The sequence below is a fragment of the Macrobrachium rosenbergii genome, chromosome 49 (genome assembly GCF_040412425.1).
Source record: "Macrobrachium rosenbergii isolate ZJJX-2024 chromosome 49, ASM4041242v1, whole genome shotgun sequence".
Lineage (NCBI taxonomy): Eukaryota > Metazoa > Arthropoda > Malacostraca > Decapoda > Palaemonidae > Macrobrachium > Macrobrachium rosenbergii.
In genome coordinates this window covers 26,738,926-26,764,591 of record NC_089789.1, presented here as the reverse complement: position 1 = coordinate 26,764,591, position 25,666 = coordinate 26,738,926, and the positions used below count along the sequence as shown (strand labels likewise).

Below are 25,666 nucleotides of genomic sequence, written 5' to 3'. Positions count from 1 at the left end.
AGGGGAAAATCTGTCCAATGTCCCATCTCTGCTAACAGGCAATAACACCCTACTGATGGTTCACTTGTTCTACATCCTATCAAAGATGTCATCACGTAAGTACAAATGACCCTAACAGTAGTAATTGTCCAAGATGCTACATCCTTCAGGAACCAAAAAAAATTTTTTGGCTCTCTTCCTACTGCATTATATGTCCAATACTATAATATTTTCCATAATCAACCCTGTCTTGGAATACCCAGGGATTTCTGTAAATAAAATACAGGCAAACCAAGTCTGCCTCCTCATTGCTCACTGTTACATAGTCAAGTTACAAAACATATTCAGATGAATGAGCTACAATGCCTGGTAACTTGCAACTTAAACATCCTTCTAGGTATCCATTTATGCACAAGAAACATGAACACTGGCAGACTATTCAACCCAAGTCCATACCAGCATTTCAGTTCAACACTATAAGGAGCTGACTGCATTAACAACAATTGTGTATTTCCGGATACTAACAGAGTGGCAACTGTTTTATTATAAGTGTTGATTTTTATTCAGCTCAAGATGATATACCCTGTATTGCTCAATTATTGTACACTGTTGTACATATCTAGAGAGTAAATATATTATTGATACACATACAAACTCATTTATTGGTTTTACCTCAATTATTTCTAATGTTCCAAGGTGAGCTGCCTTAAATATGGAGAATTTCAACAAGCAGTTGATACCAGTTTAACATAAAATCCCTCTGTAAGGGATTTACATTATACAGGCACATCCCCTGTTCTAGCAATCAAGCAGGTCAAAACCAGGAAGATTTTACCTTCTGTTTGTTTTCTCTTCTGTTGAGTCTAATGCATCACCAAGTAGTTTATTCAGACTACTGTCTTCTCTTCTGTACTAGGATATGAACTTTTACCTCACAAGAGACAAAATAGGCAGCAAATGCTTAGGCACACTCAAAAGACAGAAAACATTTACATTCTGTATGATTACCATAATGTAAAAAAAAATTAAAGTACGACAACCTACATTACTCCAGTGATTTAATAGCCATGATGGTGAAAGATGAGAAAAAATAAAAGCATAAGAAAAACAAAGGTCCCACAGCTTCAGAAACCTTTTTTTTTTTTATTGAATAGCTCAAATGTTTACTTTCTCTGCCTTTGACAGACTGGTTGATTGATTATGAAATACAGGTCTTGAAGACCAAGCGCCAGAACCCACCAGGATTACTCAGCGCCATAATGAAATGCTGATATTTTGTATCATGGTTTGTAATTCTTTGTGTGTTTATGTTCTCTGACTTTGATAGATGATGCTGAATTTTGTGTCATGGTTTGTAATTCTTTGTGAACTTCTGTAATGCAATCAAGAATCACATGCAATGACATGCTATGGTAACCCTTTCTTAAATTTTCTTTCACTTCAGTAAATCACCAAACTTTTTGATCTGGTGCTAAAAAGTCATTCTTAGCACCTTTGGGATGTTCTTTTCATGTATATGAAGGCTGCACTCTCATTTCCCTCACAAAATCACAAATCTTTTCACAAAATTTTTGGCAGTCAAATAAATTTTCCATAAATCCATGAATAAATTAATATCTTGGCATCCCTTTCAAGTTAAAAGAAAAACTCCCTATTTTATAAATGAAATCATGGAACAAGCAAGCACTTCTCATATACAGCACCCACTTACAAGATAATAGAGTAACCCCTAAAACTGATAAGATAATGATAAGCATAAATGCTGATTATACAGCTGGAAAATATCAGAGAGAGAGAGAGAGAGAGAGAGAGAGAGAGAGAGAGAGAGAGAGAGAGAGAGAGAGAGAGAGAGAGAGAGAGAGAGAGAAACTATTTCATTCAAAAATAATTATGAAAATTATGCATCTAGATAATGAAACAGTTCCAAATACACACAAGCCTTTACAGTAGATAAAAAGACATTCAATATAAATTACATTTATTTAAAAGGGAGCAAAGCTTCTGATCTCTAAACTTTAAAGATATAAACTGATAGCAATTATGACCTGCTTTTCTAAAAACAACTGCTCATAAAAAAAATTATTACAAAAGTCTAGACAGTTTAATTACTAAAGATGTGCAACTCTTTTTAGATCCCATACATGCTAGCTTTCTCACCGATATACCTTTTGGTACAAAAAGGTACACCAATGATAATTTTTCTTTGAACTGACATTTCCATGCTTGAGTTATACGAAAGTTTTTGCCTTGGAATGTCAAGTATAAAGTGTTTTGAGAGTGCTATGATCAATCATGCTTAGATAGTAACCAACCTTAGTTTTCCGAGACCTTTTAGATGTTAGTTCTATTGTTAACTGTATATGTACATCAAAACACCTTGCTTGAGACATGTATCAGGCTTGTAGATGCTCATCCTCACACCATTGCAAAAATGGGAAGTAATGAACCTTCAAGTTATAATTCCAGTCTAACATATTTTATCCATAAAATCAATTAATTAATTGGCCAGCTACACGAGGATTCTTTACATTTTCATTTACAATAAATGTAAAATAATTAAGGTAGATACATAATTACCATACTAGTATACTGTTTATCGGTGACAATATTAATGGACTGCAAGTTATTTTCCATATCTATCATGCTCAATACTCTATTACTACACTCAATCATGAGCAATAACCAAAAACGATTCTTATACCTGTGATATAACTACCCTTAAATAGTCAGAATGAGCAAGGTTGTACTGTGGCTATACACAAAATATTGCTATGTACAATAACCTAGTAAATACATATGAATATTATACCCAGAAAGGGAAAGATAAAAGTAGTTTGACCTGACCACCAAGTCATTTTTAGACATACAGCTGGACTGAAGAAGTAATTCTTGAATGAGGGTGAAAACTGGAGCAAGACAAAGTTGAATAAGTTGGAGAGCCAGGCATGAAGAAAAAAGGGAATGGACTCCAAAGGACATTTAGATCTGCCAAGACTAAGCCAAGCAAGGAACATAGTAGGCAGTGACTCCCTACAGGGGTTTGTACCTAGAATTACTAGGATTGATTTAATCCATGACCACCAACCTCACAAACTTTTCTTCCAAAGTTAAACACTACTATGAAATGACTGGTATATTTCATCAAAAATGCCATTCAATTACATTTTGTTCATGCTGACTTCTCAACTATGACTGTATATTATTGGTTGGGCTGTTACAACATACTTCCATTACAAGATGAGTTTTTCACATTTTTTGTGCTTAGACTCCCCTTTTTCACACATGTCATAGATAAGGGCATCAATACGCCTGTTTCACCAGCCTTTACATAAAAAAAATATATATATACATGTAAGCCTCAGTTAATAGTGACAATAAATCATCTATTTGTTCAATACATAAAGCATTTTTTGAAAATTCAAGCTTCTCAACCTGGCAAATTTAGTCAAACTTAAGTGTAAGGAGTAAAGAGGTACTGTATAAAAACTGTCATGTTACCCAAAGGAGAAAACTGTGAAATGTTAGTCTTTAAAACCCTAAAAGAATATAGCTCTGAGATGAATTATATGCAACAAATCAATCACTTCAAGGAAAACACATAAAAAAAGTTAAAACAAACCTGAATGAAGTTACACAAACCAATAAAACCTTTAACATAAAGTACTGTACTGTATATTGTACCCAGCGTACCTCCAAAAGGTCATGGTTTGAAAAGCTATAGTATACTTGCTACTTATAGTTACCGCTGCCAAGACAAGATGGCTGAATGATACAAAGCAATAATAAATGAAAATCATCAACCAAGCAGTGTGAGCGTGTGTGTGTGTGTGTGTGTGTGTGTGTATGTGTGTGTGTGTGTGAGCTTGTGCGTTCATTAGTGTGGACCTCATAAGATACACATGGAATGTCAAGGTTCTGCTATTAATATTTGTTGATTCCAAACAACCTCACCATATGGAACTGTGGCAATTTCGGTATAAGTACGAGAAGGAGGGTTGCTAGGTTGATAGCAAAATGGTTGAAGTCATATTTTGTGTAGAAGCTGGTCAGTATAAACCTGAAAGAATTATACAATTAATACATAACACTTAGTGCTCTGCATAAAATATTAATAATTGTAATTCCTTTTTCCAACTATTTATTATAAGTAAACACTATAAACATTTCTACATATAGTATCTCGTAAAACAACATCCGATACTCACAAAACAATAGGAACTATTGTGATGAATTTCCTAGTTGTTGTGTACTGTTGTCCATAATCAATTTGTTCCCAAGCAGTCATTAGACGAGCTTTTCCCTGATCAGATAACTGCCATGGCGTACCTTTAATCTGATGCAGGAACAAGTAGTTGGCCTGTAAAACAAGAATGTAACAACATTATTTCTAAAATTATGTTGGCAATACAATACTGAATAAATTTCATACATATTAATTATACAGGAAATTCAAAAGTACCAATACAGTACATGAATATGATATGTTACAGCAGAAACAAACTTCTTATACCAGTACTGAATGATAACATTCTTGAAGCCATGGAGAATCCTTGTCTCATGCACCCAAAAGAAAATGCCTCGCCTTTTGTTTTCTTTATTCTACAGCAATTTGTGTTAAGGGTAAGGATCATGCTATCCCTAATGCTCTTTCCAGTTCACCTGTAAAAGACCCAACTGTGGCAGATGCTGAAGCATATAAGGATGTTCCTCATATACAAAGTTGTAGGACTGCTTCTTTGAGAGGGTTGCCAACCAGAGAAAATTGGTGTATTCAGGACCCAAACTGTGACAAAACTTGCAATGTTGTTTCTTCATGGTTCCCTCCCCATCAAAGAAAAGCTCAAGCAACTCAAAAGGATAACTGGAAGATAAGAGACAGACTTTCTGCTGATGATTGACTTATTCTCTTTGCAGCACATAATACAGGCCATGAAATGGAAAGATGTGCTAGCCAGACTTCTAGATTTCCACCAAGGAATAGAAGCTACTAAAAGAAATGTTCAACAGACTGTATGGCGGGTATGTATCACATGTGACATATAAAATACAGTAACAGGGCGTGAAGCTTGTCAAAAATTGCTTCCACCACTCAATTAGGAACAATTATTATCAGAATTACCATCTTCGAGGATTTATTTTCATATGCCGGCAAGGATTGTTTAATCTACCGTGATAATCTCTCGGACTGACCCCATACAGGAGCTTGTGGACAGTGCAATATCTCAGGACACCGTCTGGTTAGTTCATAAATGTTTCACACAATTCGGAGTTCTACTTAGACTACGATCAGATGGATGACCTGAATTTTCAGACATTTCTCAACATTCGATTTTTAGTCATACTTTACCTACTCTATCTACAATCTACTGACTACACTGAAGAATCTGTGAAGACTGTTTAGTTATGAAATCCATGACAGTATTAATGGCAATTTGGATGATGAGAGCTTTGACAGAGGTCTTTTGGATACTCACAAAATACTTCACCTACGTGGATGTGCTGCAGCACAATTTATTTTTGATCAGCCACTTCAGTCGGTAGTGCCCACTTACTTGCACCTGAATGGTACGCGCACTTAAATGAATGTGATGCTCACCAACTTTTGGCCAGGGAAAAGGCAGAGATACTGCTTACTCTTCAATAACCTTCAAAATAATTGTCAGTTCAAATCAAAGATCCTGTATATATCACAAGAATGGAATAAACCGTGTGTTATCATTGGTACTAGATATTACAAGGACTACTGTCAAATTACCAAGTGGCCATACATTCTGGCATAACCACCAATTCTAAAGAAGCACCATAAGCCAGGATAAACTGTAACAGAGGAAAAAATTCTAAAAGAACAATCCTGACATGTCCAGGATTACTCAGATCGAGAGCCACCAGTTAAGCAGAGTAATCATCAATGATATCAACCTGATTTTTTTTTCTCCAGTCTTGATTTCTGCACATCAATCCAGAGGAAGAGAGATGGGAGTATTTCTTTTAGCTTGTTTGTGCAAGTTAAATTATTGACACCGTACTGGTTGTTTGATTTTAATCCATGATTGTTACTGCTGAAGATTCTTTCAGTCAGTATTACAATGTCTATAATGTTTAGCTTTGTGGTCTGCTTCCCTTCTATGCTGTAAATACTTTTCCTAATAAATGAAGTACAACCTTTGCCTTTCATTAAAGCATACTATCCTCCTTCCTCTGCCAAAAATGATCCTGTCCCTCTCACAAAGTGCATCAATCAAAAGCCTCACAAAGTTTGCATAGATTTTGTGCTAAAAAAATAAGTCTGTATTTCATTATTGCATAAATTAACTGAAATGATAGTTTGTTCAGCATTCTACTGACATAAACAGATGTCTAGAGTATGGAACTATCACTGTTATTTAACATTTACATAATAAATAACAAAGATTTTATGACTATTGCAGTTAATGCTACACTGCAAAATTATATTAATGAACAAAAAGATTTCTCAGTACACTACTGACCATTTGATAGATAAGGCTGAAGAAAGGGAAGGCAAGAGCCTAAATGTTCCCACAGTGCTGAAAGGCATCTTCCACTGGAGTCTGTGGATCTGGAATGGAATAACATGACAGTTGGCAACATGTTGGCCTCTCAGTCTCGGGAACCAGCGTTCGATCCCCGTCAAGGAGCGGATAGCAAGACTGTCTACTGTGGGAGGACTGAATACCAACAACTTTGACTAACTTTTAACACTGGGAACTGAACTTGTTGGCCACAATATTCTTTGTTGACAGCATGGCAATCCGCAAACTCATGCATGTCCCACCAACTGACAGTGAGGCAGGGAGACTATCCCCCTACTTGCTGATATATGTCACTATGGTAGCATTACTGCCAATCAATGCTATAGATGGTCCATCCCTCGTTCTCACAATGCTTGCAATGCTATCAACACTGCCCACTCCAAAAAGGTGATGAACAGGTGAAGGTTGTCTGATGTCTACACATCTGAAGCAACTAGGTCCTCTGGGTGGAAGACCCACTCCTATTTCAATATATCTAAGAATAGAAGTACTGTATCATATCTCTCGTATTTTGACACAGGTTGTATCAAAATACAAGAGGTGATCTCTGTCCCAGGCCAACTGTCACATGAATGAAACCAGGAACAATCAATTGTCAAGATACAACAGAAGGCAAATCTTGTGCAAATGGGCACCAGCTATAGCCATATTGAACACTCATGTGAACACTTGAAGGGCTGTGCACAGTCCAAAGCACAGAACCTTGAATTGGTACATTGTTCCTTGCAGACAAAGGGGAGGCACTTCTTTGAGGCCTGATGGACAGGTAGTTGGACATACATATTCTTCACATCTACACAAAGTGTGTTGTAACCTTCACTGATGGAAGCCAACACAGCCATCGAGTTTCCATCTTGAATAGTGCTTGACCAAGTCAGTCAATAATCACAGGTCAATGGCTAGTCACCATCCTCCCAAAGACTTCTCCACTAAGAAAGACCAACTGTACAGCTTCTACAGTTGGTTTTCTTCAAGTTCCTTCCTGCCTTCTCTGGTATGTCTTCAGAAGTTCCACAAACAGGAAGAATGCCAGATTACCCTTGACAGGTAGCACTGTCCCTCTGCTGGGTGGTAATCTGCCAACCCTGGAGTGTTTTTAGACAGCAAAGACTGCTTTTACTTGATGTGAAGCATGAACTAGGGTGTCAACTGCCAGGGACTCATTCAGGTTGCCCAGGGTTAGACTCTGGGTAAACACGCTGGCAGACTCTACAAGACTTCTAACAAGGGGAGAACTTCTTGCTCTTATTTTTTTGCTTCTGCCAGTCCAGAGAGGAGGAGGAGGAGGAGGAGGAGGAGGAGGAGGAGGAGGAGGAGGAGGAGGAGGAGGAGGAGGAGGAGGAGGAGGAGGAGGAGGAGGAGGAGGAGGAGGAGGAGGAGGAGGAGGAGGAGGAGGAGGAGGAGGAGGAGGTGGTGGTGAGGGAACATGCTTAGGCTTCTCCTCCTTGCTCAAACTCCACCTATTAAGTCATCCCAACTTACATAACAGTGAAAAACAATGTCAAGGCCAGTTACACAGCAATTCTGGAGTTCAGTAACACAGTGAATGTTTCAAACACTTCACTCACAGTGACAATAGGATAAGGGGGACTGAATCCCCAAACCCGGAAGTTACAGGGGGAACAGCATCCAGAACTGACTAGTTGGCCAAAGCCACATACTCTGCAAAGGCAAATGTAGCTCTCTGGGAGCAGCAGGTGCAGATGTGGAAGGCACACATATGATCACTGCCCATGCTGGGGACAAACACCAGCTGTCACCCATCTCACCAAGAGCAGAAGGAATAAGGATAATCTCCTGCACGACCCCACCTCATTTTCTCATTAACTGAATGAGGGCTGATGGAAGGGCCTCCAAAGGTAAACTTGATAATGATGATAAAATTCATCCTTCCCTATCAATGTTGGCAGTCATGCCAGATCTCATGCTAGGAGTTCTACATCACAGCATTCCACACCTCAAATCCACAGGCTGATTCCTGAGTTAGTTATGTGTCAATGTATAAATGTTAACATGATAATAATGCTACAATTCATCCTTCCCTACCAATGTTAACAGTTAGGCCAAATTTCATACTAGGAGTTCCACATCACAGCATTCCACACCTCAAATCCACAGGCTGGTTCCTGAGCTAGTTATGCTTCAATGTATAAATCACAAATTATACACAATCACAAAATTACCAAATTTTATGGTAAATACCACCCACCTAACCCATTGCAGCAGGAATATTAATAAAATCAATTTTTTGTGTTTACATGTAAGCATTTTAATGTTATTGAAATGTAAAGCTAAAGTAAGGTAGGAAAAACTCAAGATACATAATGCAACTATGACAGCAGGAAAAATCTTTTGATAATAATTCTACTCTAATTTACAAGAAACAAACAAAAGCAGCTTAGGCACAGCAGTCAACATGTTATAAAAAGCTACCAGTAGCGATTAAAATACTGGAGAGGTAAGAAGTCCAAGAAGCAGAAAAGTAATTCACAATGAAAATATCCATAAATGAAGGCAATAATAAAACATGGCAAGAATAAACAAAAGCACTACTGGTACAGAAGAAAGTACATTATACGAAAACAAACTACCAGTATGGTTATCATACACAAAAGCATGGGAAGAAGTTTGGAAAAATAAGTGTTCTTTAACATAAAATTATACCCTCTTCAAATACTGAAAATTTATCAATATCATTATCAAAGCCTAAAAACTTAATATCACTAATGCTGGCACCACTGTCTTCAAATTATGCATGTAACTGTTATCGTAATACTTGCACTGAGATGCCCTTAATGTGACAAACACTTAATACACAAAAAATAGTAAGAGCTTGTGAGCATGACTGGGAATTTTAGTGCACAACAATAACTCTGAGACTTGCAGCAACAATGATCGCTGGCAATGTTTCTCACCATTATCATCCCAATTTCAAATTTAATAAACTAAAGACATTTCCATGTAAAACTACCATTATGTGATCAAGTACATGAGGCAGGTATGATATTACATGTAATAGTCTACAGTGTCTGGGTTAATGTTGGCCTACCAGGTACTTCAGCTTTGCATGTCCAGGCATGCTCAAATGTGAAGCAACACGATTCTTTTTGTAACATCCAAAATCTCAGATTAAACGTAACAGTTGCCAAGTAGTGCTAAGCTTCTTTAATTTTCAATGTAATCCATGTTGATAAATTTGCAAGTTCACAGCTAACATCATTTTCCCTATGGGTATAAATATGACCTCTTTTATGCATTGGTATAATTCGTAATCTATGCAATATGAACTGATTTTCTAACATTGCTTAGTTAAAAAACGTACGTACTGCCAATGCCAGTGCACTTGACATGCTACTCAGAGTGGTCATTGTAACTAATCTACGACACATAATAACAGACCTGATAAGCTAAGCAGCCATAATAAAACTTTCAAAATAGGAATATGAATTACAAAAAGTTTTCTTTGAATTCTGAAGTTTTAGGCTATATCCAAACTGTCAGTAAAGAAAACTAACATGCTTAGGCACAAAATCTTGGCTTTAGCAAAAGTGTACGTATATTCAAAAGAAAAAAATACTATGTAACGCTCATTTGGACATGATGAATGAAAGAAAAGGAAAAGAAAAAAGTGCGGACACATGGAGAAATGTTGCCAAAGAGTAACAAAAATAAGTTTCCTTCTATGAAGCCAAGCAGAAACTTGAATTTTTATAATTAAATTGCTTATTCAGATATTTACCAAATTCATCTAGCTATAACTTTCCCAAATTAAAAAAAAAAAAAAAAAAGGAATTTTATGGTTATACCTGGTTGGGTTGTGGGCTGTCCATGTTCTACCGTCTCACCTGCAGGTAAATTAAGAGCTTTTGGCTTTCCAGTCACTCTTTTCTTTGTCAACTAGATTTTGGGGAGGTTGGGGGGTTTCATGAATGTTTGGTAAGTATTGAAATAAATAACTGTTATAAAAATTCATATTATTTCAATAAAACTTACCAAACATTCACCTAGCTAAATACCACACTGATGTGGAAGGAAGGCTAGTAAACCACCAAACATGCACCTAGCTAAATACCACAGTGATGTGGATGGATGGGTAGTAAACCCTTAAAATTATAACTTAACAACCTAACCCACTGAAAAAACTAATGGAACACCATTACAGTAAACCCCACGTATTCGCGTTCTCACGATTCGCAGATTTCTCTGTGGAACTTATCTACCCATTATTCGCAGAAAATTCACCCATTCGCGTTCTCACGATTCGCAGATTTCTCTGTGGAACTTATCTACCCATTATTCGCAGAAAATTCACCCATTCGCGGTATTTTTCACTGATAAATATTCACTAGTTATGTATTTTCATATCATTTTCATGACTACATGCACTTTTTGTGATAAAACTATTAAAATACTCAGGTATAAGCATTTTAGAGGGTTTTTCTTGTGTTTAAACTCTCAAAATAGGCAGTTCTTTTTCTTGTGTTTAAACTCTCAAAATAGGCAGTTCTTTTTCTTGTGTTTAAACTCTCAAAATAGGCAGTTCTAAGTGTTTTTAGAGGGGTTTTAAGTATTCGCAGATTTTAGCCATTTGCGGGGTTTACTTTAGTATAAAATTCTTACCTCACATCAAACCTTCAAGAGCTACAGAATGAGATGCAATACACAGGATTTTAGGAAAGGATACAGAGTTACTTCCTTTGGGTTCAAGCTACCACAGTCCTAAACCACAACAATATTCATAAACTATTTCTACACCTTTCACATAATGTGAGGCAAATACTGAATTACACCTCCACTAAGCAGCATGCAGTACATCAGTTAAAAGGTAATTCTTGGTAGAAGTTAAAAGACGTAGCTGCATCTCTTACACCATGAGCTTTTACCTTAATTACAAGCAGATGCTCATCGCCTAAAATGGCATGGGCTTCTTTAATGAATTCTCCAATTACATAAGAACAATGCACTATGGTGGCCACATATTGGCCCATGTTTATGTATGACAACAAATTCACTATAAATATTTTCAATTATTAAAGTATATAATTTTTTTTTTTATGACAGCCTTTGTTCTCACTTTTGTTAGGACCAATTGGGTCCTTTCTCATTGCAGGTCTGACGTGAAGAAAGGTATCACCCCAAAGTAATGCTTGACTGCATTGTCTTGAAAATGCATTAGCAAAGACTTTAGAAAGTGAACAAGATTTTTATGGACCCAATAAAAGATTAACAGAAAGTTGTTGGTGTTCCGATAAAGCCCTAGCCTGCAGAATTACAAGACTGTTGGCTTTGTTTATAAGAGACTACAGCGAAGTGCATAAACTGTTTGTTGGTAAACTTTGTGTCCAGTCTGGTGTCTGCAGTATTTTTAATCAAGTTTTCCGGGTAATGGACAAATCTGCTTTGTGGAGTGCACAAAGTTCTGGTGATTGATTGATAAAAATTAAATTCAATGTAAAGTATTAAAAACTGATAACTGCCATGTAAAGAAATTGGTATCAACTCAGTTCAAAATTCTTGTAACCTAAATGCACTGTATATCCAAAATGGAAGCAGATTAGTATGTGTACATACAAAAAATATGAAGATATTGAAATTTAGTGTTCTGTTAGGCTTGACTGGAAATAGTACTTATTGTTAGAGTATGTATGATCATCATCATAAATTAAATGATAGGGAAATGACTGATTGTGTTCTTCAGTAGGTTATGGGTTAGGCAAGCAAGTCTGTTTATTAAAGTATTGGCTGCAAGAATTCTGAGTTAACCTGTGCTGACCATAAATTATGTAAATAAAACTCACACTAAATAAATCTTTAGGTTATGTAGTGACTGTTTAATTTACTCCCAAAGATTGCTAAAATGAACCAATGCTCCACATCTCTCAATGAACTTAACAATGTTCCTAACAGAAAAGAAAACCACAACGGCATTTTAGACATACAAAGTCTTGGTTTCCTAATGCTATAGAATAAAGACATCTCTGATTCCAAGCTAGAGGTTTGTTACTATATTTAGGAGCCTCAATTTCAAAGAATCTGATCACCATATGTAGAGCCATATCATTATACAAGGCCATGTTTACATGTTTGAGAATGGAGGCAAACACTGATTTAGGCTATACCCTTTAATGGTAATGATGGATAATTTCTCAACATATCAATAGATCTAAAAAAAACTTGATAATGTTATTTACAGAGGTAGGTTTAGGTGAAGGAAATCCCTTCAGACTGACAACAGGACCGATTCACTGACCACTGATGATACAGCTGGACAGCTGACAATCTCCTTAACTCGAGAACTGTTTTAGTAGCCTCTCTTGAGAAGCCTTGTGCTCTGACCAGATTGTTGAGTCACCATGCAGCCAGTATAAGCATGTGAAGATTTTGATGAAATTTCCAAGAATGAGGCTGTTTGAGTAAATCTTTTCCATTGGGCAGGTACCTGAGAAATTCCAACATGTGCTAGCAGATCAGGAAACCACTCCCTTCGTAGCCACCAGGGAGCTATTAGGACTATCCTGACACTCTGAGTTGATCTTAATTAGTTTATTCTTGCCTCAACATGGAAAACTGGAAAAGGCATATACTTTCCTGTCTTTCAAACTGATTAGCACTGAGTCTATTGCCCATGCCTGCTGGTCCAAGATAAGGGAACAATATATTAGATGACGACAGTTTTTGGCAGTGGCAAAGTGATCCACCACTGGGGTTCCCTATAATCTCCAAAGTCATTTGCACACTTCCAATTTCAATGTTCATTCTGTGGAAGAAATTTGGCATTTCTAACTCATAAAATTTGCTGGTATGTTCATATTTTCAGGAATGAACACAGGAACTAACTTGATTACTCACTTCTGTCCACAGAACAAGGTCTTGGAGTAAATCGGAAAGACAACAGACTTCATACCTCCTTGTTCCTTGATGTAAGCCAGGGTAGTTGAATTACTGGAAAACAGTAATACAGTACTGCCTTGTTTAACAACTCCTCTGACTCCATTAGAGTTTTCCAGACTTCAAGCAGTTCTAATTTATTCATATGATGGAGGGACTTTTCATCTGACAACTGTCCTGCCAACTCTAGATCTCAAATCACAGATCCCCAACCTTGCACAGTAACATCTGAGTATAATCATAGGTTTGGGTTCTGGTTCCCCAGAGGCATTCCTGACAGAAAGAGCTTTCTGTTGGTCCACCAGAAAAGAGCTTCCTTCACTTCCTGAATCGCATCCACTAAGCTAAGTCTCAGTGAAACTGCAAAGATCTTGTCCCCTGTCTCACTAAGGGAACGAATTTTTCTATCACAGACGTGTCACAACAGACTCATTTATTGCCAGGCAGGAAGAGTCCTTAAGGACTGAAATTCTGTCCAAACTGAGAAAAGATTGTTGACAAATTTCTGAAATGGAGAGGCCTGAGGAAGAATGGAGTCTTCCATCCCTACATAACAAATCAACCAAGCTGGAATCAATTTGGACTTTGGAAGACTGACTACTAAGCCTAGCCTTTCTGTTGACTTCAACTAATTCTTGCCCTCAGAATACCTTCCATAGAATTTACTAGAATGAGCCTGTCACCTAAATACAAGAGAATTCCCACTTTTTCTTGATGCTTCCACCTTAAAACTGGGACAAAAACTTTCGTGAATACTTGATGATCAATACTCAATCCAAAACTGATATCCTACTCCACTGAAAACAAATTTGAGATACTTCTCAGATTCCACATTGATAAAAATGTAGACATAGGCATCCTTTGAGTTCTACTGTAACCATCCACTTGTCCTGAATGACCTTGAGAACCATCCTGGATGACTCCATGGAGAATCTTGTGAGCTTCATGAACTTGTTCAGATTCAACCACTTGTTGTCTGCGTCACTATAAAGACTTCTGTAAAAACCCAGAGACAATTCTGATACAGGTTCTAAAGTTCTTTTATCTTGTAGTGCCTGAACTTCTTGCAAGGCTCTGATTTTTTCTGAGTTGTGCAGGTAAGCCTGAATGGCTACTGAGACTAAAGAAAAAGGTGGACAACTCATGAATGGGTTCACATAACCTTCCTTTAGGCCTGTACAACTCACGGATAATAAGTAGTACGTCTTCAAGACATCCAGTGCTCGTCTCCAACCACCTATTATCTATTTTCTTACTTTCTCTAAATCTGCATTATTCTCCTTATCTTGAACTGATCTTTAACCATTCATTTTCTCCATATCCTAACCTTCACACTCCTTACCACCAAATTGCAAGTCTGGCATATACAATCTTCTTAGTGAGAAGGTCAGCATACTTTAATTTAGGCAATCTATTCAAGTAATTCTTTGCTTCCCAAATCCTGATGAACTCTCAGATGGTGCCATCCTAAGAATAACATTCAAGAACAGACCATAACTAACTAGTGTGAAATTCCTTCAAATAGCCAATACTCTGAGAAGTAAATCTCTCAATATGCCAGCAAAGAATGACTGGAAAGCTGGAAACTCTGTTACCTGAAAGGGAGAAGGTAGAAAACAGACAGCGTACCAACCCAACCCAGTATAGCTATAAAATTCTTTCTTTGCCAGTACTGTACAGTATCAGCAAAGTTATAGCTAAATGAATGTTTGGTAAAAGTTACTGAAATAATAAAATTATAATCAGTGACAGTGAGAAATGGAGTCTTTCCTTACAGTGGAAGCCGCTTTACTAAACTATGCTGATGACTGTTTTTGTAACAGAATAAACCATTTCACCACCAGACATGAGTAATGAAAGCTAGAACTTCAAACTTCAAACCATAACAACAAGCAAAACTTCTAAAACAATAAACACGGCAACTTACCAAGTTATGAATTACATTTGTTAGAGTCCATGCTGTTGGTACAGATATAAAGGGAATAGAGAGAAGGAAGACATGAAGTGCTAGGACTCCTGCAAGGTATGACAACCATGCACCCCGACTGCTGTGCCAAGATGAATTGGGATTTTCTTCTCCATGCCCTCCAGACAGCATCTTCAATCACTGGGAACTTTCTGAAAAAAAAAGCTAAAATAATAATAATAATAATAATAATAATAATAATAATAATAATAATAATAATAATAATAATTATAATAATAACAATAATAATAATGAATAATAACAACAACAACAAACTGCATACACAGATTGCCACCTAAATTGCAACACCTCAAACAGTAAGATCCACATAGAGAAACTTAGAGTAAATGTGACAATTTTGAACCCAGTTGAAAACTTTACATTAAGGAGCGTTAAAAAGAAATGTTACAAAAACTTGCTATTTTCACCAGTTTGTAAAATTAAAAGTTCAGTAATGTAAACAAAAAGGGAAAGTCAAGTTACTGTAATAGAAAATAGGGTAGAAGAAGAACAAAGATAAGTTGGAGGACTGGAAGATCATGAAGTGAGAGCTAGATGAAGATCTGGACCAGAGAGGAAAGGCTAAAGATCTTAAGGTCCATATCATGCTCTAAAATAGCTGGGCCCAACAGCTTCTTGAATAGCTAGGAAACAAGAGAATTTAATTGTCTATGGAAGTACAGAAGAAGGAAATACTGCAAAGTCAACTCCAGGAGCAATAAACCAAACACTACCTTTGAAGTACAGTAATCTAGTAGTTGTCACTCTACTAAACTTTAGGAAAGATTCTTGAGACACTGTAAAAACCTCATGCTAGCAAGAGACTGTTGATAAGTGTCCACGTAGAGGACACTTATCAACATGTGGAAGTTTTGAAAACTTCATGGCATGCAATGTTTCAGATACAGTATTTCCCTAAAGGATGAGTTCAAGGGAGATATATCGCTAGAGGGAGTAGATCCCAAAATCAATCCCTTTACAATCCCTCTGGACTACTAAATACATCCTGGAGTGCCAGGATGTAACTCATTACGCACTTGGCTTACAATTGCAAACGGAGAAAGATGTAATAGCCCATAACTAACTAATCCTGCAGAAAAAGCATCTACTGCACCCATCTGAAGATCTTGGATTGGTAAACAGTAGACTGGTAACCTGTCCTGAGATGCTGTCAAGAGGGCTATAATCAACTATTGGATAGGATAGGAATACTATACGATTTAGGCCAAAAGTATATCTTAGTTTAACCAGACCACTGAGCTGATTAACAGCTCTCCTAGGGCTGGACCAAGCGCTGGGACCTATGAGGTCATTCAGCGCTGAAAGGAAAATGGAGAGTAAAGGAGGTTTTAAAGGTGAAACAGGAGGAAATCCTCGCAGTTGCACTATGAAACATTTGTTGGGAGAGGGTGGAAAAGTAGGATTGAAGAATGAGAATATGAACAGTGGTATAGTAAAAGGAATGAAAGGGGTTGTATCTAGGGACGAAGGGATGCTTGAAAGAACCTCAAGTATTGTAATGCCTACAGTGCAACGCATCAGGTGCACTGATGGCACAACTCCCCTACAGGGATAACTGACTATAATCAGAGTTCATTAAAGTTTCTACCATACTATGATCAGAGTTCATTAAAGTTCTATCAAAACTGACATACTTCATAACTTAAAAAACCATTCTTTCTGCTTAGCTGATCTGCTAACACATTTTCCCTTCCTGGAAAAAACTAAGGCATCAACCAATTTTTCTCTGCTTCTTCCAAATAAGAACAGCCCCTGCTAGAAAGAGCACTAAGGAATAAATGTTAGTCATATCATTACCTGGTTGGTCTATAGATATTGCTTGATGTACCAGTAATAATATATATCTTTTTGCTTTACACATGTTTGCACTGCTATAAGCTCTTTCAGACTTCTGAGAGTTAAAGAATATTGGTGAGAAGAAACTTCTCCAATCCTGATCAAACTGCCAACATTTATTGATCTATCCTAAAGCCAACCCAGACTCTCACTGGAAGATCTAGAAAGAACTTGAGGTCAGGTTCTTTACTTCCCACAAGAGACTTAACTGAAGCTTCAAATGTTCTGCCCATCATTCTAGCATCTCTCGAAACCTCTTCTGTACTGTAAGCCAAAGTAAAGTCTGGAAGGGACAGCCGCACCACACACATACAGGAGAAAAAGGGCCTAATCCTGATCCTGTCCAGGTTGAACAACACTGCACCAAAAGTAGTGATGACTTTGTCAGCTGAAAAGATTGTATGCAGACTTTGCCACACACACTCAAAACTGTAGAACTGAAGTGACTACAATTCCCTATAAGAGTTAACCTTGTTAAAAGGAAGGCTTAACCAGACTTGGAAATTTTCTGCGTGACCATGAGAAACTTCGCCCAGTGACAAAAGCAAGAAGAGTAAACTATTGGCAACACCAAGAAGAGTAAACTATTGGCAATACCAGCAGAGGAGGAGGGAAACTGAAAATAAGTGATTTAACCCTCCCCATGATAACTTCCATTACCCTACATTCTGCCTCCAAGACTTGGCAGACACTCCAAAAAGCCTGCAGACCACCAACTATTGGAAACTGAGAGCTGCAAGAGTCAGTATTAATAAAGATAAGAGGAGCCTTGGCCTTACTGAATCTTGATGAAGAATTACAAAAGACATTCATCATCGAAGTCTTAAGAGATGGACAAGGAGCAGGAGTAGACCTCTTCATGACCAACTTCCAGGCTGTGTAAGACATCATGGTTCTAATGAGAAGAAACATTCTACCTCACTGCCTTAAAAAGGGACAAAGTAAGGAGAAATTCAAGCAGTGAGTTAAAAATTGCCAGCCTCTGAAAAAGTGAAGTTAGTGAACCTTCAAGGTAAGATAAGAACACGATTGCTCTCTCTCTCTCTTCTAAAGCATAGTACTGTATTGACAAAAGTGTGTGCTGTCTCCGCAGAAGCACCTGATGAGGAGAAGCACATGCCTGAAGTGCCACAAGATGGCAGAGAAAGCAGTAAAATAACACAGCACTAAAAGTATGAAGTGCACCCTCTTGTGGTGCCACACCTGCGGTATCCCAAGGGGGAGAAGTATGTGCTGACGTAACACCACTAGTTGCACAAAGTTGGGAGAGCAGCTGGGAGGAAGGGAAAATGTGGTGGACTAGCAATACCTAACACGACAGCTCCATTCATAGCTGCCACGAGGTCGAATGTCATCAACAGAAGACAAATCATGAGCCAATAAGGCTTATAGCTTAGATTTAATTGAGGTGCCTGCTAATGAAGCAAAAGCTGAAAAAAGCATTAAAGGTGGCTCAAGAAGAAAAGCCACCAACACAAGTTAAAGACAATACAGGTGAAAGAAATAGGTTGCAATGAGAAAAAGAGTAAAAGGAATAAAATGAGATTGGGATCAGACACTGAAGAAATAAAGATGTTCAACATAAGATTGAGCAATACTATCATTAGAACTGGAACAAATAACAGAAAATTCTTAACAGTATCATTACTGTTAGGAGCTAAGGTTAAGCTAACCCCACTACAATTAGAGTTTGACAAATGCAATGTCAATAATTCGTGTGACGATTTACACTTTCCAAAACAATCTTTTGGCAAGCGAGCCAAACGTCTAGCCAATCAAGACATATGAGTGGCAGAGCTCAGAGGGAACAGAACAATCTCTCCCAAAGAACAGTCCTAGTCTTCTGGCAAGGCTACAGACAGGCAAGGCCACCAAAACCTTTCTTCTCAAAGGGGGAATGTACTATGGGGGAATCCAGATTGATTACTCAAAACCATAATCCAGTCAGACCCTTAACAAATTCTAGAATGGGAAGAACATCCTGTTCTAACTTTTGAATACCTGCATGCTTTTTCTGAACCAAAGAGAGCAGAGCTGAGACTGTAGCCTCAGGTCTAGGTAAAAAAGGAGCTGATGAAAGAGTATGGGAAATTAGAAGACTAAGGAAACAGTGATCAAGCAGGAAGGGAAGTAAAAGGTTTAACCAAGTTCTAATTAATTGCTTCCTCAATTATTTTAATTTCTCCTCTGTTCATATATAGTATGAGCCATTCATTTACAAATTCATCGATAACTCCTTACATTTTTCACACCTAAGGAACATCACAATGCTGATCCCTATAACTATCACAAACTGTGTGCCTATCTAATACTATAGAAAACAGTATCTAATTTATAGACAACAGTCTTTTACGGCAGAAAACATTCCTGCAAAACCTGATGTTAATGTTCTTACAGTTTATCAACAACATCCAGAGCAAACAAAATGAAAAAGTCATTATATTGTGAAAAACCAGCCAACAGCAAAACTAGATAATGCAATGATTACCATCCTGAATGACATAAAGAATAAGTCTGAAGAGAACCAAAATATTTGAAACACACCTGGAGAACAGATGAACTAGACAGTCATCCACGTCACCCAAGCAATCTTCTTTTTATTTAAATGCCAATCGTATCTGCTGGTGCCAAGATATGGCTATCTTTATTAGCAGGTAAAATTCATCCCAAATACTCTTACTCACAAAGTCAGAGCAGAGTGCAGCAACTATCTTCACACATAAAAGAGCCAAAAACAAAAAAAAAAAAAAAAAAAAAAAGAGCTGGATTACAGTAGGTAAATGGGCAGCACTCCCCACTCACACAAGTACTGCCAATTAAACACCTTGTTACCAACCTTTAACAACTGATTCTAGCTGGCACTGGGAATAATCTTACATCAGGAGATAATGGGTTGCATTCTCATGTGAACAAATTTATTCTATTTATATAAAACTCTTACTTAATTTTGACTGCTATGAGAAAAAAAAGAAATGATCTTTACAGATTCAGATGCAATTAACTTCAATTTATTTTATTACAGTATTACACTACAATATTAAGTATGGGCTCTCCTTGACTTGTGACCCCTTCAATTCAACTTAAGTCTATCTGAAATTACATACTAAGCAAGAAATACAGTAAAAAGAAAATGAAATAGTGCTAATTGTATTTCTTGAAGCACTAACATGATAGGGAACTGCAGACACTCAGTCTCTTTCATGCTGCTTCCTGTATCATTCCGGTTCTCTTGCCAGCCTCTGTCATGCCCACACCACTGATATTCACGTTTTCATGTGTAAAAGTGTCCATGGTGACACCAAAAAGAACCTACTCCAGTTTATGCTGTTTTGAGGGAAGGTAGTTGATCTGGTAGTATAATGTGGGAAAAAAATGGTGGAAACATCACAAGAGCTCCAGTAAATTCACTATATGATTCACACAATCCTAAAAACAGAAAACACAGCCACAAATCCTCAGGCCTTGACAACACAAGCCAACCAACGAGTTACGTCAAACTTGCAAATCATACAGTTTTCATGTCCCAAAGGCTGGCAGAAAAAACAGCCTACTACACAGCTCCACTTTCACAAAGGAAAACTCTAGAGTAAACTTTTGCTCAAAGATTAGCAATAAGACCTTTTTTTTTTATCACAGCAAGATGACACTATAAACACTACAGACCAGAGGTCAAGGGAGCTACATGAGTGGTTTATAGGTAATTACAGAGATACTTGTTTATACACATTATACCCATGAAAGTCCTCAGAACTACAGCCACACAGAAAAAGATATCTTGACTCGACCTCAGCTGAAAAAAGTGGGCAGTGGTCAGCCACTTAGCTGCTTGACACTCAATTCAAATACCATTTCCAACGTGCCCTGGGAATAGTTTGTTGTCTAATACAAAGTGGGGGCTATACTTAGAATGTTAAGGCTATACCAGCAAATGTCATGTAATAAGAAATCAATCACAGTACAAACATATAAAAATCTGAGATGCAGGAAAAAAGGATGAGTAGAAGTGGTCTGAAAATATGCATTTGGTCAACTGGAGAGTAAGAAAATATTAGGCTTCATAAAACATGAGCTTAGATCTAAACTACCTGAAGTGTTGTTGGGCTAGCACCTACGAAAGTCGGTCCTCATGGACCTCACAAAGCTGGCCAAAGGCAAGCTGATCTAAAAACAATGGAGAAACAAGAAAATTTATTCAATGTTCCTACAGAAACTCTTACAGGTAGGCTAAGTATCTCTTAGGTTACTTAGCCTATAACTTGCCCCTTCATTCTCAATGAAGAAAAAATGCTACAATCATCTAGGCTTCTTGCTCACTGAACTATCATAATTGTGGTATTTCTAAGCAAGAACTCCACACAGACTATTACCTTGGAAATTGATTTTTCCTACACTTTTAGTGTGCTGATGAAGGAGGGGGTGTTGCTTATTGTTGGTCAATTATTGTTAACCACATATCTATCCAACATGGTTGGGGCCTTTTAGGAACAAGGGGTTTTGGAAACGGGAGAAAGACCGGACCGTCATTTTGTTGTTATGGAATGGGGTATTACTAAGTAATAGATACACAGCGGGTATTTAGCGAGAAATGGCAGTTTCTTATAGTACTTTGGTTGCTTATTTACAATTCAACGTTATTTTTTGGCAGTCGGTTGTAATTAACCTGTAATTGTCCCCTGAAGTCTGTCCAACAAGGGGTTTCCTTACGCGATCTTCACAAGACAGAGCACGGCTACGTCTGTTTCGAACGGTTCATATCCCGTCCAGCAAGTGCAGTACCTTGGAAACTGGTTTTTTTCAACACTCTTAGGGCTTATGACACTGGCGGTGCATTTGTTTGTTGTCGGCCAAATGGAATGTCCCTTCGCCGTGTTTAGTATTGGCCCGGGGTGGGGGGTGTTTACCCATACGTTAACAAATTATTGCACTTGCCAGACGGGATATGAACCGTTCGAAACAGACGTACCGGTGCTCTGTCTCGTGAAGACCGCATATGGAAACCCCGGATTCCCATCGGGTTCCCCCTTACCGTAGGGTAGCGTTCAAAGGTAAATTGTAGGTTAATTACAGCCGACCGCCAAAAATTAATGTTAAATTGTTAATAAGCATCCAAAATACTGTAAGAAACTGCCATTTCTCGCTAAATACCCGCTGTGTACCTATAACTTAGTTCTACCTGGAATGGTTCCGCACATATACAAGTCATTAGGGAACCATATGTTTAAGATGGGATTCGCTAAGGATACCTATTACAAAAGGAACTATACTAACATAACGTACCCTAACCTAACCTAACCTAGCAGGATGTGTTACTTAGTCAGGGAGGCAAAGCCCTGGTGAGGGAAACTCGACCTTTTACCAAAAGCTCCCCTAAAACAATGCGAATGTACGACAGCATTCCAGGATGGCCATCGTACAACTTCTGAGGTCAATTACAAGTTAATTACAGTCTATTGACAAAAAATAACGGTAAATTCTTAATACACATAGGCAACCAAAATACTTTGGGAAAAATCAATTTCCAAAGTAATACCCGATGCGGAACTCTTGTTTAGTTCTACCCTAATGTTTTCATGTGAAAAACGTCACTTTTTCATATCTAAACTCTAACCGAGGATACAAGCCAAATAACTGAGCCTCGCTTGTAACCTTGAGGGCTACTTCTCCATTTTGCATTTGGCCATAGCCTATGGTCGACAAGCCTGGAGGCCATGGAAGATTAACCTCGACTTACCTCAAAAGGCCAGGCTTAATGAGACCGTTTAATTACTAGCATTAGAGTTCGGCTCCATTGCCTGGCCATCATGGAAACTGGGATGTGTTAGAGAAGTTTAGGCTACTAACTAAAAAAATTCCACGTAGGCCTCGTATAATAGGGCAGAGCACACAAGTGTTACTCGCCCTCCTTAAGAGTCGTACTACAACACACAAGCTACCACTATCATTTTAGTAAAATAAAAACAATATCTCACATTATCGCCGAGTTCCGCTTTGATATTCCGAATTTACTTCCTCAAAAATTAAAGTGTAAATACACGACCTTCCTCCTAGCCCCGATTGTTGTCGCTACAACAGATGCGTTCACATTGAACTTCTTTTTCAGAACCCCAAATCAAAATAGCTCAATGTGCCTGCTAACTTACTGTTGCAAAACTTTATAAGATAATTTTGTGCATGTGAATATTTAAATTCATAATAATAACTGAACAAAATAGTAACACGTACCATTAGTAATCAAAAGGCCACTAGAAACTTGAGAACATTTTTTCCTCGAGACGAAATGAACGTATGAATTACTGCCAAAATGAATGCACTCATAACAATCTGTTCGCAATGTCAAGCAACATATTTCTGTAAATAGAATACGCCAGTCAACAATTATTTGAGAATATCGTTGGACATTGTATTTGAACCACGGTAATGTTTTATGTGTCATTGTAATAAATTTTGGTCTTCTTAACGATAATATAGTTGTAAGAGCCGAATAAATATGACTTGTCAAAACGACATTTTTTTACCTTGTTTTTCATTCTATATTTGTGTGAAAATGTATTTTAATATTACATTTATAGTGACCCTGAGTTGCAGAAGTTAGGCATGTCATGTTGAACATCAAAAGCACATGAAATGGAAATATGTCAGTTGTAGACGATCTGAAAACCCGAGCAGCCTTTAAGCTAGTGTACTAAAATCTGCAACAACACAGGTATTTTTTTTTAACTATTCAAAGCACAGCTTTCCAATTTCATCATATTGATCCATTCATATAATTAATTCGAAAGTCTATCGAAAGTTTCAGCCATCTTCATACTGCTTCTGCAGCAGTTGCATGGGCTTTATAGTGATTATTACAAGCAAAACATTGGTTTCATCACTATCGTATGTAACAAGCAAGTATGCGTAAAATAGACAAGCCTTACCACGTTGATTATTTAATTAGAAATTAGCCTCATTATTCCTTGCATAATACTAAGGCGTTCGCCTTTATCATATGCACTCTTTAGTTCTAGCATTTAAGCCAGTCATCAACTCAGATCAGTCTTTGTCTTCCCTCTATGAAATATAAATTAAACATTTCACCAAGATATTGTACCTTATTCTCGCACCGTGAACTAAACCACGACACCAAAAAATAAAAGATCATTTTTCCTCCTTGCTAGTGCTATCTTTCTCACCTAACGTACACTACATAGACAGCTCATTTCAATAAAAAAAACCTGAACCTTTCCTTTATCTGTATTATGAAACACTATACTGCACTTTCACAGGAACTAAATGTTGGCACTGCAGTCCCTGGTCTCCCTTTTGTCCTGAAAGCTTCCTTCCCACAGTTTCTGCAGAGTTCCTGCTGCCTTCCTCACCTCACTGCCTCAACATCTCTAAGTTACAGGTCTTTTCTTATACTTTTCTTGCATCTTTTTATGTTAGTATTAAAACAGTAGCTGCAGGAATTCATCCCAGCATAAACAGTCGTTACTGGGATTAATCCAGGCGTTAATATAGTTGTTACAACGCTAATCTGAGATTTGTAACGAGAATTGATTCAGATGTCAACATAATTGCTGTATGAATCGGAGGCCTTTGATTTTTACGTTATACTGTCATAATTCTTAAAATTATGAAACTTTGACATTTGTCGCATAAAAAAAAAACAGAATTTCTCCTCAGTTTTACTTGTTAACAGAAGGATGGATTGAATTTTATATTGTAACATATAATTCTCTTATATTTTTTCTTTATAATCGGAGAGAGAGAGAGAGAGAGAGAGAGAGAGAGAGAGAGAGAGAGAGAGAGAGAGATTAGAAAATGAATGATAATGATAATTGATTTTTTTTTTGTACGGAGATTAACGATTTTGACAGACTCTAGACGTCAGAGAGAAGTTGGCACTTCAGAGTTATGTTGTGAAGTGGAAGTGGGCCTGTAATGGAAGAGTGCCAGCCAGACTGACAGTCACTAACTCATCCGAGGAGGAAGTAAATATAGAAGTTTATTTTAAAAACAGAAGGAAGATGAGGCCGACATGTCAGTGGCCCTAGCCTTCGGCTCCCTCTCAGCTTCGATCTATCGTGTGAATCTGTGGCTTTATTATCAAATATTGCTCGTGATGCTTAAAAATATTCGATAGTGGCATTATTGAAAGAATCGATTTCTTTATTGTTTAAATATAACAGTCTGCAAAAATAGTAGGCTAGACGTGTTTTTGAAAGTCAATTAGAATTTTCTTTGCATGCTGAATTTCATCTCACACCTGTTGCTAACTTCCTTACCCGTAGAAGAAACCCAAATAATTATCCAATGCAAAGAATTGTGCTTGCATCACTAATCAAAACAGAAATGTCGAATTATTACTACATTTTATATTATGAATGTATATACTGTACTAATTTTTTGTGAGTGATTAAACCTGAACATATATCAACATCTG

At 37.5% G+C, this 25,666-nt stretch overlaps 1 protein-coding gene across 3 annotated transcripts; it reads right to left on the bottom strand.

Moving 5' to 3' along the window:
• Nucleotides 1-1,944: 1,944 nt before the first annotated feature.
• Nucleotides 1,945-23,583, bottom strand: ORMDL (Orosomucoid 1-like). Of its 3 annotated transcripts, none has more exons than XM_067093030.1 (4): nucleotides 23,464-23,583; nucleotides 15,346-15,536; nucleotides 4,185-4,336; nucleotides 1,945-4,036 (listed from the first exon to the last, which is right to left on the bottom strand). In XM_067093030.1, exons 2-4 carry the CDS (start codon nucleotides 15,514-15,516, stop codon nucleotides 3,901-3,903), a joined length of 459 nt encoding a protein of 152 aa, XP_066949131.1. In that variant the 5' UTR covers nucleotides 15,517-15,536; nucleotides 23,464-23,583; the 3' UTR covers nucleotides 1,945-3,900. The 3 variants fall into 3 exon arrangements, with proteins under 3 accessions (XP_066949131.1, XP_066949128.1, XP_066949130.1); XM_067093027.1 differs by lacking the exon at nucleotides 23,464-23,583 and adding an exon at nucleotides 23,211-23,357; XM_067093029.1 differs by lacking the exon at nucleotides 23,464-23,583 and adding an exon at nucleotides 22,973-23,178.
• Between the last annotated feature and the right edge of the window lie 2,083 nt (nucleotides 23,584-25,666).

Bases quoted from the DNA above. Each gene is read 5' to 3' on its own strand.
- ORMDL (XM_067093030.1), bottom strand. From the start codon at position 15,516: ATGCTGTCTGGAGGGCATGGAGAAGAAAATCCCAATTCATCTTGGCAC. The intron at 4,337-15,345 runs GTAAGTTGCCGT...CTTGTTTTACAG, and splicing joins CAAATGTAATTCATAACTTG to GCCAACTACTTGTTCCTGCA. The intron at 4,037-4,184 runs GTGAGTATCGGA...TAATTCTTTCAG, and splicing joins ACAATAGTTCCTATTGTTTT to GTTTATACTGACCAGCTTCT.